At 50.8% G+C, this 12,852-nt stretch overlaps 2 protein-coding genes across 5 annotated transcripts in view; both read right to left on the bottom strand.

Annotated features, from left to right (window-relative positions):
* Positions 1-4,199, bottom strand: part of KCNN1 (potassium calcium-activated channel subfamily N member 1) — a 33,711-nt gene extending 29,512 nt beyond the window's left edge. For 2 of the 3 annotated variants that reach the window (XM_072977993.2, XM_072977995.2), the window contains exon 1: positions 4,062-4,199. The gene's annotated coding sequence lies outside the window, so the exon portion shown is untranslated. The remainder of the gene's footprint in view (positions 1-4,061) is intronic. The other variant, XM_072977994.2, reaches the window with a different exon arrangement.
* A 443-nt stretch (positions 4,200-4,642) lies between these two features.
* CCDC124 (coiled-coil domain containing 124) lies at positions 4,643-12,055 on the bottom strand. 2 transcript variants are annotated; one of them, XM_020780918.3, is made up of 5 exons: positions 11,899-12,055; positions 9,539-9,715; positions 6,373-6,556; positions 6,062-6,176; positions 4,643-5,700 (listed from the first exon to the last, which is right to left on the bottom strand). In XM_020780918.3, exons 2-5 carry the CDS (start codon positions 9,695-9,697, stop codon positions 5,496-5,498), a joined length of 663 nt encoding a protein of 220 aa, XP_020636577.3. In that variant the 5' UTR covers positions 9,698-9,715; positions 11,899-12,055; the 3' UTR covers positions 4,643-5,495. The 2 variants fall into 2 exon arrangements, with proteins under 2 accessions (XP_020636577.3, XP_072834104.2); XM_072978003.2 differs by lacking the exon at positions 11,899-12,055 and adding an exon at positions 10,085-11,536.
* Positions 12,056-12,852: the final 797 nt, after the last annotated feature.

The following is a 12,852-nucleotide window of genomic DNA, read 5'->3' as shown; positions in this document are numbered from 1 at the left end:
CTGTTTTCCTCTGGAGGCAGAGGGAGGTAAAAACGCTTCAGCCTGCAAGTTCTGGAGGGTGGCCACCAACACCTCTTTGGGATGGCTTCTTTTCTCTTGGTGAGGGCAGAAAGGGTGAGTGTCTAGATGACCCGCAGGGTCTCTTCCAGTTCTAGAAGGCTAGGATGAGAGAACAGCCAGAGGTGTGTGGGTTCCTTTTTTGAAGAAAAGGGCCGGGAAATTTATGTTATTTATTTATTCTATTTATATGCTGCCCATTGGGGCTGCCAAGGCCCCTCTGGGCGGTTGACAGCAACAACGAAAAAGCACTAAAACCAAATACAAAAGAATAAACACATTAAGATCACAATAATATGAAAATGAAAAAGGGTGGGATTCAAAATACTTCAGCTGTGGGGTTCGCCTTGAATCGGCCATTGGGTTGGGAGGGAGGGAGGGAGGAAGGAAGGAAGGAAGGAGCTGATGAGGGAGGAAGGGAGAGAGAAAGGAAGGAAGGAAAGAAAACAAGAAAGGAAGGAAGATTGATCATTTATGGTCTCATCAGTTCAGGTTTTTAATAAGGAAGGAAGGAGCTGATGATGAATAGATGGAAAGAAGGAAGAATGAAAGAAATAGAGAAAGAAAGAAGGAAATAAAAGGGAGAGAGAAAGAGTCCCCCCCCCTTTTCCTTGCCTTCCTCCCCCCATCCCTCCCGTCTCTCCATCTCTCTTGTACAGTATTTCAGGAAATCTGCCATCTCAGCGGCCGCCACCCAACGCCCGCCCCCACAAACGTTTCGGGGGAAGCCCAGGCTCAGCCGAGGAAGGATTCCTCACAGACAGACCTCGTGACTTGACTGCTAAGCAGGGATTCTCCCCCCTTCTCTCTCTTTTACTCTATCCTCCCCTCCCCTTTTTCACCCACCACCACCGCCCACGCATCCTCTCCCTTCCTCCCCCAACTCTGCAGAAAGAGAGAGAGAGAGAGAGAGAGAGAGAGAGAGAAAGAGAGATGCCCCGTTGCCATGGTGACACGAGAGGCCTGGACCACTTCCTCAGTCTCTGCCCGACGCTCAGTTTTCTCTCTCTCTCTCTCTCTCTCTCTTTTTTTAATTTTCTTTTCTTTTCCCCCCTTCAAAAGAAGAGGGGGGGGGAAGAGCCTGCTAGATGAAAGAATCAATAATTCATCTGTCATGGTGGTGCTGTTTTTCTTTTTTCTTTTCTTTTTTCCCCTTCCTAGCTACCCTTTCTGGTTCTCCTCCTCCCACCTCTTCTCAACCACGAAGGCACAGAAGGAGGAGGGAATCCCCTTTGCTAAAAATAACCTGCATTCATCGAGGAAGGGGAGGGGAAAACCCGCGCAGCCTCCCCCCCTTTCCATATATAAATATTTTAAAATAAGCATATAGGCTGTGCATTTTCACACACACACACACACACACACACACACACACCCTTCCTTTCCCCTTGCAAGCCTCACGAAGGATTTTGGGGGGCACCCCGGAGTGGGAGATGAAAAACCCACCACGGGATTTTTGCACAAAGGCGAAGGGTTCCCCTGGATCCACCCGCCCACATTTCTGCACCGTTGGCTGCAGCAGAGAAAGAGCGAGGGAAAAAGGGGGGGAGGCGCTGCAGGGTGTCTGGGAGAAAAGCGCAGGTGGCTCCGAGCCGTGTTGTTGCTATGAATAGACTTTGCCGCACGTGGAGGTGGTGGGGGACACCACGGTCGGGTGTCCCCCCCACACACACACCCGTGGGGAGCATGGCAGCAGAAGCTCTTCCCGAGGTGGGGGAGATGGGTTTGCTCTAATACTGAAACGTGCACGGAGGTGAGGGGGGGGTTGGCTGCCACAGGGGGAAAAAAGGGGAAACCAGGGAGAAGAGGAAGACAGAGAGCAGGCATCGGGCGCTTTTCAGCCCCGTGGGTGGACCTGCTCTTTTAAAACAAAGCCACCTTCTCTCCAACGTTGGCTTCAGGCCTTCCTCAAGCTTCTCCTGCCAGGCTGGATCACAACTCCTATCAGCCGCCCTCATCCTCACGTGGCTCAGGGGTCGCCAGGAGGTTTGGGGTTTTCTTTGCCAAGGGGGGGGGCTGCAGAGAAACATTACGAACATCACCAGGGCGCCCCCCTCCCCGAGATCTGGCTGCCTGAAGCGAGCGCCAAGACGGCCAAGTCTTCCGTCCCAAGGGCAAAAGACTGCTGGTGGAGGATCCCGAAGGGCAGCCAGATCACTTAGGGGGCATGCAGATCTTTCCCCCCCCCCGCGTTTTGCGGCCACCTCCCACCTGTCGCCAGCTGAGGCAGCCATTTCGCTTTGCCTTAGAACAGGACCCTGGAAGCAGACGGGCAGGGCAAGGAGATTACCGTTCAGTATTGCCAGGGGAACGGCTAAAAGGCTGTGCTCTCCCACTCCACAGATCTAGCCGGTCCCCTTTTCTCTTTCAAGCCCTCCTGCTCTGGTAGAGGGCTGGACTAGATGACCTTCATGGGCCCCTCTCCAGGTTGGCTTCCTTCCTCACAGTGCCAACCAAGGGTTTCGGGCTGAGCTGGTCATGGAGGGAAGGAGTGTCCGCAAACACCCTTTCCTTCAGGATGATTCAGCTCGAATCACTCACTGTGTTCACATGACATCAGCAGCCGTTCAACCGGAGGGACTAAGGCAAGCCACGTTGAACATCTGGCAAGGCCAAACCACCCGGCTTTCCTTCGCCAACCGGCAAATGGGCTTCATCACTTGGGATAGGTTCGATAAAGTTCAAAATAAAACCCGAAGCGGACTCAACACACACACACACACACACACACCCAATGAAATTCCAGCCGTTTTCGGTCACATTACATTCTGGACCAAGCTCGGCTGGCGCAGCCTGGCAGCAATGCCCTCTCTGGGGGGAGAGGAGGAAGGAGAAGGGCCCCTTTGTGTTGCCTTCATGGTCCATTTCTGGGTATGCCTGACTCTCCCTCCTAGGAAACAAGAATACTAGGTTGTCTGGCTACCTGGAAACCCACCCACCCCCTTTGGCTTGCTTCGGCAAGGCTGGGCCTTTCTGACATTCTTAAGGCCAAACTCCCAAACCATTTTAAGCTAAAAAATAATGTTTTGGGGCACTGGAGAGTGGACGAGGTGGGGTGGGGAGGGAGAACCCTGTTGTCCTTCCAGCAACCTAGAGGTTTCCGCCTCTGCATCGGACCTCCTCTGTTTATCTCGGCCTTTGCAGGGTGGACGGTTTATTTTCCGAGGGGGGGGGACGTGGAAACACATTCTATCTACCTAAAGCAAAAGCTGCCACCCCCACAGGAAGGGAGAGATAATAGAGGACGAGAAGGAGGACAAGGGCGCTCTTCGGATGCTTGGCCAGCCAGGAGGCAGGGAGGGGGAAGACTGATTGATCGATGGAGGCCCAAGATAACGGCCGTGGTAGAGGAACGGGAACAAAGCAGCAACCGCAGAAAGCGCGGGGGGGGGGCGATGGACCCACAGCCACCGATGCCGAGAAGGGACGACTGTCTCCCCTGCCCCACAGAAGCCTGAAGGCTACAAACCATACTTCCTAAAGGTACACTGCCTCTGTATTTGGAGGCTCTGTCCTGCCCCTCAGGTCTGGAGCAGCAGACGCCGGGTGTGGGCATTTTATCAGCAAGCCCAAAAAATAAAAAGCTCTCAAGGCCTGGTCTACTCTAGGGTTGGTCTCCAAATCTCCCATTTGGTCTATACCCAATGAAGGACACTGTTCTCCTTCGGACCGTTAACGGGGTTGCCCCGTTTGCCTCTCAGTCGCGGCTCCTGGGCTTTTTAGCACCACGGACACCGAAAAGACTCAAGAGGCAACTAATCTCAGCTTTTAAGAAATACCCCCCCCCCCCCCGCAATCCACAAAACTACCCCAAGGTTTATGCCTGACAAAGCAGCTCCAGGCACCCCCTCTTCCCAGCTGAGAGAGGCACCAGAAGCATTGCTTCCTGACCCCACAGTTTGAGCAGCTTTTCAGCTCTTTTACAGGAACCTCCTGCTGGCACCAGCGATGGCTTTGTTCACAAGAGAACCGACATGAGTAAAAATGGAATTAGCCTTACTTACATCTGGCAGGAGAACAGGAATGGTTTGCCAGCAATGCAAGGAACATCTTTCCATCCAGCACGGGTCTTCTAGGCTGGAGAAGACGTCCTAAGGAGGGGCCAGATGTTTTAAGGCTATTTTAAATTTGCCAGGAATATATATATACACAAGACATATACTACACGCAGATATAATTTTGCATGTGTGTCTCTGTGTGGGCAAATGGATATACATGTATTATCGCAAGAACTAAAGAGATAATTTTTGGTGCGTTTGCATACACAAGTATGTCATTTTGCAGAAAGGGGGTTCGCCACAGCACAGGTGCTGGCCAACTGCTGCTGCACACCATTTGCTTCTACTGCAACTGACTCAGAGAACCAGCTACAAATCTTAACTCTCCACTATAACAAAAGGAGGGAAAAGCTTATATTTCTTTGGGTTTTTTTGTGGGGGATTTTTTAGGGCAACACAGCTAGAGGAACTTTCTTCCAGAAAAGGGTCAGATCGCATTTTTTTTCACACATACTGTTCCAGACACCTGTTTGAAACTGTTTTGCATGGATCCTGAAGAAGACAGAGAGAGAGAGAGAAAGAGATGGCACAGTTCAAATGTTTTATTCCCTTGGGAGTTTGGGGTTTCCAGGTCGGGGCAAAAAAGGTGTTATTTCCTATTTTTTTAAAAAATTGCATGTCCCCCACGCAAGCCAGAGGTGCACGCCGGCGATGTTTCTGTGGTCAGGAAGGTGGTTCATGGTTTCCTGGAGAGTCCCGATGGAATTGATGACAGTTTGCATAACCCAAGAAGGCAGAGAAGGGGGTGTGAGAGTGTGGGGTCGAACGTTTCTGGGGCAGGGGGGAATGGTTCTCCGTTGGCAAACGGGGAAATTGACTTATGCCAAAAACAAAACAAAAAATTTACTCTGAAGGATCTACTGTTAACACCAGAAAACATACAGTCCTAGATGATCCTTGAAAGGGATCGCTGTAATGCTCGTGTGACCCACTTCCGGGAGGAAGACCTCTTGTGCTGGACCACAGATCCCATGATCCCTTAGTGCTGGTCAGGGGCTGATGGGAGTTGTTGGCCCCAGTCATCTAGAGCGCCAAAGGTCACACACACAAACCCCATCTGGCCGGATCCTGTGGGCAGATTGTGGGCCACCTCAAGAGTTTTCTTGAACTCAGGTGAAGGGACAGCCCCAACGGGAGACAGAGAATGCCCCTCGATTTCAGAGAAAGCAAGTGTGTGTGTGTGGAGGGGGGGGAGACAACCAAGCGAAGGATTTGGGGGGGAATGGGGGGGTACAAAGGGAAGAGGCGAGATCTGTACCCTTTCTGCCTTAAAACGGCCTAGCAAGGCACCCCGCCTGGGTCAGCGGAGGGGGAGAAGAGAGGTGAAAAATGGCATCCTTTCCCCCCAACCCCAAATCCCCATCTCTCCCCCCTCGAGTCTCATTTGTGGCTATTGTAAGCCGAGTGCCTCTGGTTCATGGGGTTCTCCGGGGACTTCATCCATTCCTTCTTCAGCAGCTGCTTGAGCTGGGAGAGGCGCATGTTGGGGTTCTCTTGCTTCAGCCGGGGCAGGTTGGCCTCCTCGAAGGCCGTGAAGGCCGCCTTCATCCGCCGCTCCGGGTGGCGGTCCAGATCCTCGGGGAGGCTGAAGGGAGGGACAAGGAAGGGGAAGAGGTTAGACCGGGTCGCCGGTGCCTTCCCGGAACGCAACCCTCCTCTGGGGGGATGGCCAAAACCCCTGCTTACAAAAACGCCTCTCTGGCAGGCAAGGCGTTATCTTACTTTAAAATGAGAGGTTCAAAATGAATGGATCTCCACCGAGGAGCTCACTGTCGTCGTCCCCCCGGCCCTTTTTACAAACTCTGCGGCAGAAAAGAAGCCGGGGGCGTCTCCGCTTGCGAGTTCTTCTTTGCTCCCACTTTGGGGAGAAAATCTGCGCTTGGGTCTGGAACGGACACACCCTGCCCCCCCTCCCTGGATCAGGCTCTTCCCCCCCCCCGGCCCACCTGAGGACTGCAATTGCGTCTTCGATGGTCCGCGCCTCCACCGCCCCTTCCTCCAGGACACAGCGGTTGATGTTCTCTTCCAAAGGCGTCTCGAGGTGGCTTTTCTGCTTCTCGGCTGGAGAGGAGGAAGAGGAAGAGGCGACCAGATAACACACTTTTGCACATCAGTCTTTTTTTTTTTAAAGGCCAGGACGGGCAAGGGGATGGCCTTCCATGCTGGGCCAGGAGACGACCTGCTCCTGCATCCACCCGCACCCAAAAAAGGGGCTACCCCTCAAGGGGAGCTGGGGGGAGGCACTTCTCCTCCTTACCGGTGTCTGCGTTCTCCTTCTGCTGCTCTTTCCGCAACGTCTCGTCGATCTGGGCTCGGGTGACTTTGCTCGGGACGAGCGGCTTAGGCACCTTCCCCTTCAGCTGAGCGTCTTCCTCTTCCAGGAGGCGCTGGAGCTCCTTCTTACGCTCCAGTTGTTCCAGGCGGCGCTTCTCGCGCTCCTCCTTCACGTGAAGAAACGGAGAAAAGAGAAAGAGAGAAAGAGTCAGTCCCTTGCGACAGTGGGTCACTCGGCTCCTCCACAAACCAGGGACAGGTAAAACAGGGAGGAGACTGAGGGCAAAAAGGGACGTTATAGAGGACTCGTCGTTAGAAGAGGGAATTCCTTAACTGCTTGATATAGAAAGCATTCACAAGAAAAATACACCACTCAGTGATGGCGAAGGGAAGTGTTTTAACGGTCTCATTTGTACTGCATTTATTTCGTTTCAGAAGACACCTCTGATCTGGGATTTCCAGCACCAACCACTTGTGGTTTTCAATATTTGAAATATTAATGAGGTTTTAAATACTTAGGTTCAGGCTCCGAGTTACATACTGTACTTGGAATTTGTGGTTTTTATGTGGGGGTTGGTGTGGATTATTAATTCCTCTCAGGAAGAAGAGCATACGTCGAACCAACAGCAACCCAAAGACTGTTCATGAACATTTTAAAATGTGAGGAAGAGAATAAGATGGGAGAGAAAGGGGGAAAAGGAAGGAGTGGAAGCTAAAATACAATAGACAGCAAGAGAAAAAGAACAGAGACGTCCAGATAAGGAGGAGGGAGAGAATGACGCGAAGAGCATGAGAGAGGGGAAGAAAAAAATGAGAATAAAAGGACCGACGAGAGACACAGAACTCTACAGGTTCTCGGTGCCAAATAGAGGCAGGGATCATTAGCAAATTAAGACAGGTGCTCAGTGCAAAGGGGACACCATGCCCCGGGAGACGGTTCGATATCACAGAGGGCCTGAAACCTGAGCCGGATGGAGAAGAGTGGAGTTAAGCTTTTATATCTCCGACTGGTTCTCTATTTGCCTCCCCCCCCCGGGTACAGCCTCGGGTTTTGGGGAGTCACAAGGGGGCCTCGGAGTGGAGCAGCCCGGCATCCACTGATGAAAGTGGATTCAGGAGACCCACGGCCCCAACCACTGATGCTCTCAAGATGCAGCTGCAGGGTGGATGAGGCCAGGCTTTGGCCAGAGAACGGGTTGCCAGTTCCCCCCCCCCATGGGGAGCGCAAAGCAACTGGAAATAACGGAGGGGAAATCATCGGATCACTACGGGAGAAAACGCGATCGGGAAAACGCGGCCAGGTACCAGCTGAAGTCAGGCGTGGGATCCTTTCCCCAAATGGAATCTAAGGACACCTTTTCGGGGGTGGTGAGGGTGGGTGGGCAGAGAACTGAGAGAAAGCAAGCCTGATGTCATGCTTTTGCCGACCCTCTTTACCCTGGGGTGCCGTGACCTCAAATCTTGGCAAAACGGCCCCCAAATCTCTGCAGAAGGAGGCTCAAGTTGGACCCTGACTAAGGCATGGTGTTTTTAGCATCTGTGCATTAGGAATGCCTCCTGCGGTGGTGCAAAAAGGGGGTCTATTAAGAGCAGGGAATGTCCTGAAAGTTGTAGAACAGGAGACACCGGTGAGTTTACTCAGAGACACAGAAGGGGAGCCTAACCTGGCCCTTTATTTGTTCCTTCGCTCGCTCGCTCACAGCCTGAGCGGCAGGAATCGGCATTCGGGTCTGGGGAGGGGGTTGCTTGTCGGCTGCTGCCATCGTCTGGCCAGACCGAGAAATGGCCGTGTTGCCAAATGTAATACAAGAGCATCGAAAGAACCCCACAGCCGGTCGGATCAGGCCCAAAAAGACCCCGTCTGCTCTGAAAACTTTCTCCCAGAGGGGGTCAAGCCTCAAGAGAACTACGGAATTCTCCCACGCTCGCTCCCCAGTAAATTATATACCAGAGGGGACCCAGGCGTCCTGAACAACAGCCCTGAAGACATCCCAACCCTGTAAATTTATCTGGGCCGCTCTGAAAGTCACCCAAGCTGGCAGCCATTTCAGCATCTGGTGGCAGGGAGTTCCACAATTCAACTGAGTGGAAAACTGCAGCAAGGAAAGCTATGGCTCAGGGCTCAAGAAAAGGTGCAAAACCTGATTTCCGACATTCCAGAGAAGGGACAAAACTCAGAACGACATACGAAAACATTGTCCAGTGAGACAGCAAAAAACACCCACACCCACACACGCATACACAAAAGGCACATTGTTTTCTTCGGAACAAACCAGAATGTCCATTCCGTTTATCTCTGCATGATCCACAAAGCGAGCTATTTCTCCTGGACAATTCACATCACTAACCAGAGTGGATCTGATTTAAATCAAATTGATGCAGATTTTAGATTTTAAAAACAAGATATTGTTTATGACAACTTAAATTTTAAAAAATATTTTTTAAAAAATTTAAACCATGACTTAGACTTATTTTTTTAACATCATTGATTTTTATCCACCCCGTCACTAAAAGATTTTTAAAAAGACAGAGAGAGTCCTCTCCAACATGTATAAACCTGCCCTTAAAAACTAATCGTGAGCTTGTGTTTTTCACTCCAAGAGGGAAAGACGAAAAGAGATACAGAAAGAAAAAGAACACTGTATATAAAGATGCTGGTGACACATTAAGTCTCAACCTGACAACATATATGGGTGGCCACCAGTGGCCCACCCCTGACACAGACCACAGCGGGGCAAAGGGAGGCCCTACGGATGGCACGAGATGGAGACTCGGGGCGGGGGGGATAACCGGCAGCTAGGAATGCTGGGAGTTGTAGTTCTGGAGGGCTGCCATCAGCCCAAGAGAGAGACGGTGCAGTCACATGAGTGGTTTGGAGAAGCAGGCTGTAGCGCACAAAAACACTGGCCACGTAAACCCTAAAACATGTTTAACCCACCCCCCGGGCTTTTGGTTCCTTTTGGTGTTATAACATCTTAAAATTGGATATTTTATAAATGGCGAGGCCTAGAAATCAGAGGCACCTTCTCTCTCGGCGTCGGTGTTCTGCTTTCCACTACTTGTCCCCTCCCCGCCCACCCGCCCCTGGTTCAGAAACCTGGACGAAACCACGCAGCCGGCCTGCTCTGCAGGGCCAGCCCCCGCCTGACCTTCCGCTGCTCCTTCCGCATGACATGCTTGTCCTCATCTTTCCAGAAGGCGTCCTCCAGTTCCTTCTGCCGCTTGGCGTCCGCCACAGCCTTGGCCTCCGCCTTCCTCGCCCGGGCGGCTGCCGACTTGGTGTTCTCCCCCTGGAACTTCTTCGGCATTCCTCAGGATGCTGGGCCCTGAAAAGAGGGAGAGAGAGAGAAGCTGTAACTTTGCCCTGCAGAGACACAGACAACCCTAGAATCCGGGAGGGGGAAGCGAGGCCTCTGAGGTCATCCAGCCCAACTCCCCCCCCCCCGTTCAGTGCAGGAACTCAAATCCAATCAGATTTGACCGAAGGTGGTCCAATTTTCTCTGGAACGCCTCCAGTGTTGCAGTGCTCACCCCCTTCCCGAGGTCACGAGTCCCGTTGTCGTACTGCTCTAACAATTAAGTTTTTTTCCTGCTATTCTGCTGAAATCCAGCTTCCTGTCCCTTGAGCCCATGATGACATGTCCTGCACTCTGGGAGGATGGAGGACAGATCCTGTCCTTCCTGCGAAGGACTACCTTTCAGGTCTTTGAAAAGTGCTCTCCTCTCTTCCCTTAAGTCTTCTTTTCTCACAGCTAAACCTGCCCAGGCCATTGAGGGCCTCATCCAGAAACAAAACCAGCTTCACACCGTGGAAATGTCAAGGGGTAACAAAACTAAGGTCTCCGCCTCTTTGGAAAAAAAGGAATATACCTAAACGTGAAGCATGAGGAGCAACAAAAATTCAGAAGGGAAATAAAAGGAATTGATGGGAAAACTTTCGGAACCATCTCTGGTCCAAATACAATATATTGTGGTGGAAAGACCTCAAAGCTTCTCGCACAGGCCCATTAAATTGGCTAATTTCTGTTGATATGAAACAGAGGCAAATGACAAAATTAGGAGCAAAATTTCCAAACCGTCATCATGTGTCCACCCATACCTCCTGGAGATGGAAATAATTACTTCTGCAATTTAGTAAATGCAAAAATAAATAAAATAGAGGTGGGGGGGAAATAAGCACAACAATTTAAGACATTTTTATGGCAGATCCTATTCCTTCATTTCTGGCTTTTTCCCCCTTAGCTGCTGTTTCACGCTTTCCTTGACCACTGAATGGGGCTCCTTCCAGAAACTGATTGGGGGGGGGACACATAGCAGGGAGTCACATGACACAGAATGAAAAAGGGGATAAATATTTAAAAATATTTAAAATTTAACAGTTCCTAATCTGGCCTAGAAACCAGGATCAACATAAAAGTTTCAGAAAAAAATCATCCCAAAAGATTTAGTAGTAGGCATCCTTCAGTTTCGAGGGACTATAATAATGTGCTCTGAACAGAGGTCTTGGAACAGCATCCAGTGTGGCTGAGAAGGTCAATTCAAGAGGGACCATCCCTTCCACACTGAAGACAAAAGACAATTTTTCCACTGTCCAGCTCCCTGGTTTTGCTGCTTTTATGACTGCCTCTCTGCCTCGGCCTGCTGGACAAGGGTCTCTTCAAACTGGGTGAGGCTGTGATGCACTGCCTCCAGGCTGAACGCTCAGAGGTCAAGGCTTCCCATCTGTTGAGGTCCATTCCTAAGGCCTTCAAATCCCGCTGCCGAGATCCTTGTATCGCAGCTATGGTCTCCCTCTGGGGTGCTTTCTTTGCACAAAGTCTCCATACAGGAGATCTTTTGGAATCCGACCGTCAGTCATTCTCAAGACATCAAAGTACTTTCTTTGGAAGAAAGTGGAGGGGGAAAGAGGAAACCATCACAGCGCTTTGATCCCTTCCCCTCCCCACCCACTCTTTATGTCCCTGTATAAGACAAACCTCGATTTTCAATTTAAAGATTTTAGACAAAAGTATTGTACTGTACATGAAAAAATATGGTAATATATTATAATATAACATTTAAAAAAACCCTAGTGAACCACTACATGCAACTATGTCAAAATCTAACAAAATCACAACAACAATAGAAATAAATGCATGTAAATATGAACACATTATGGAAAACCCTTTTGTGTGTGGAAGGGTTTTAAAGAAACAACAACAACAACAATAATAAAAGACCCTGGGCTGGATTGAGCCCCAGGTGAATAAAATCAAATTTAGGGGTGGAAAGAAAAGCAGGGTTTGCTTGGGAGCAGATAATTAGCAAAATGAGGCTAATATGTTCCCCCCCTTCCACAGCCCCAACACTTATGGGGGGTGCTTCACTTCTCCCCCTCCCCCTCTCTCTCCCGGCCCCCCTTTCCTCCCCTTCCCTTCTGCCCCCACCGGGGGGGTGGTCCAGGGCCTCCCTTGGGAGGGAGGCTGAAGGGAATCCGCTGCCATTCGCCCCCCACCCCTCTCCGGTTTACCTGCCGCCTCCACCTCCGGGCGTCGCAGCCTTTGTCCGTCACGCCCCCGCCCCTCTTTGTCGCCTTCCCCCCTCCCTCTCGGTGGGGAGAGGAAGGGCGTCTTTCCGCCCGCCTCTTCCTTTGCGAGGCCGCCGCGGCCATTTTGGTTGAGGGCGGGGGCCCTTTTTATATATGTATTTATTCCCCCCCCCCTTCAGGCAAACCTTTCTTTCTCCCGGCCATCCTTTCCTTCCCTCTCTTCCCCAGGCTGAAAAGAGTCGAAAAAAGGGGCAAATTTATCTCATTTCCGGTACTAATTGCCAGTTTAACTGCCCGCTATAAAGATGGCGCAGACAGCTTCACGCCTCGGCTGACGAAAATAGCCGCTCGTTGCTACCTTTCAAGGCTGGCCCTATACAAAGATGGCCCCCACAGTGTGTGGGGTTTTTTCCCCCACCCCTTATGCGCCTGTGCACCCTACCGCCCGGGAAATGGACATATCTCATAGTACAGAATGGAAGGGGAAATCCAAGATGGTGGCAGTTCCTTTCCCGGTGTCAACATGGCCGCCACGTAGGTCATGCTGCCCTTTGCCAAGATGGCCGACCGGTTGCCGTGGTAACAGCCGGGCTTGCTTCCAGGGGGAAAAATCGGAGATGATTGCAATTTAAAAAAAAGTTTGTTTTTTGGAATGAAGCTGCATGGATTGCACAGTTTCGGAAGCATAATGGCAATAAAATGTGTGATGTTTTTGCCAACACAAGCAACACTGCCAAAAATCCTGCCATCCGTCATTATAACCTAATAAAAAAATATAATACGATTAAAAACCAGGAAACGTTGCTCCCTAAAAGCCACACAAAGAAAAAGTGCATAATTGAACAAGGAAAAGAAGTCAGGGAATGTTGCAGTGTGAATTTTCTGCTCTTATTTACTTCCTGATACGAAGCATAAACAGGAAAGAATGGAAAATAA

The sequence above is a fragment of the Pogona vitticeps genome, chromosome 7 (genome assembly GCF_051106095.1).
Source record: "Pogona vitticeps strain Pit_001003342236 chromosome 7, PviZW2.1, whole genome shotgun sequence".
Classification (NCBI taxonomy): Eukaryota; Metazoa; Chordata; class Lepidosauria; order Squamata; family Agamidae; genus Pogona; species Pogona vitticeps.
This window is presented reverse-complemented; position numbering and strand designations above follow the sequence as displayed.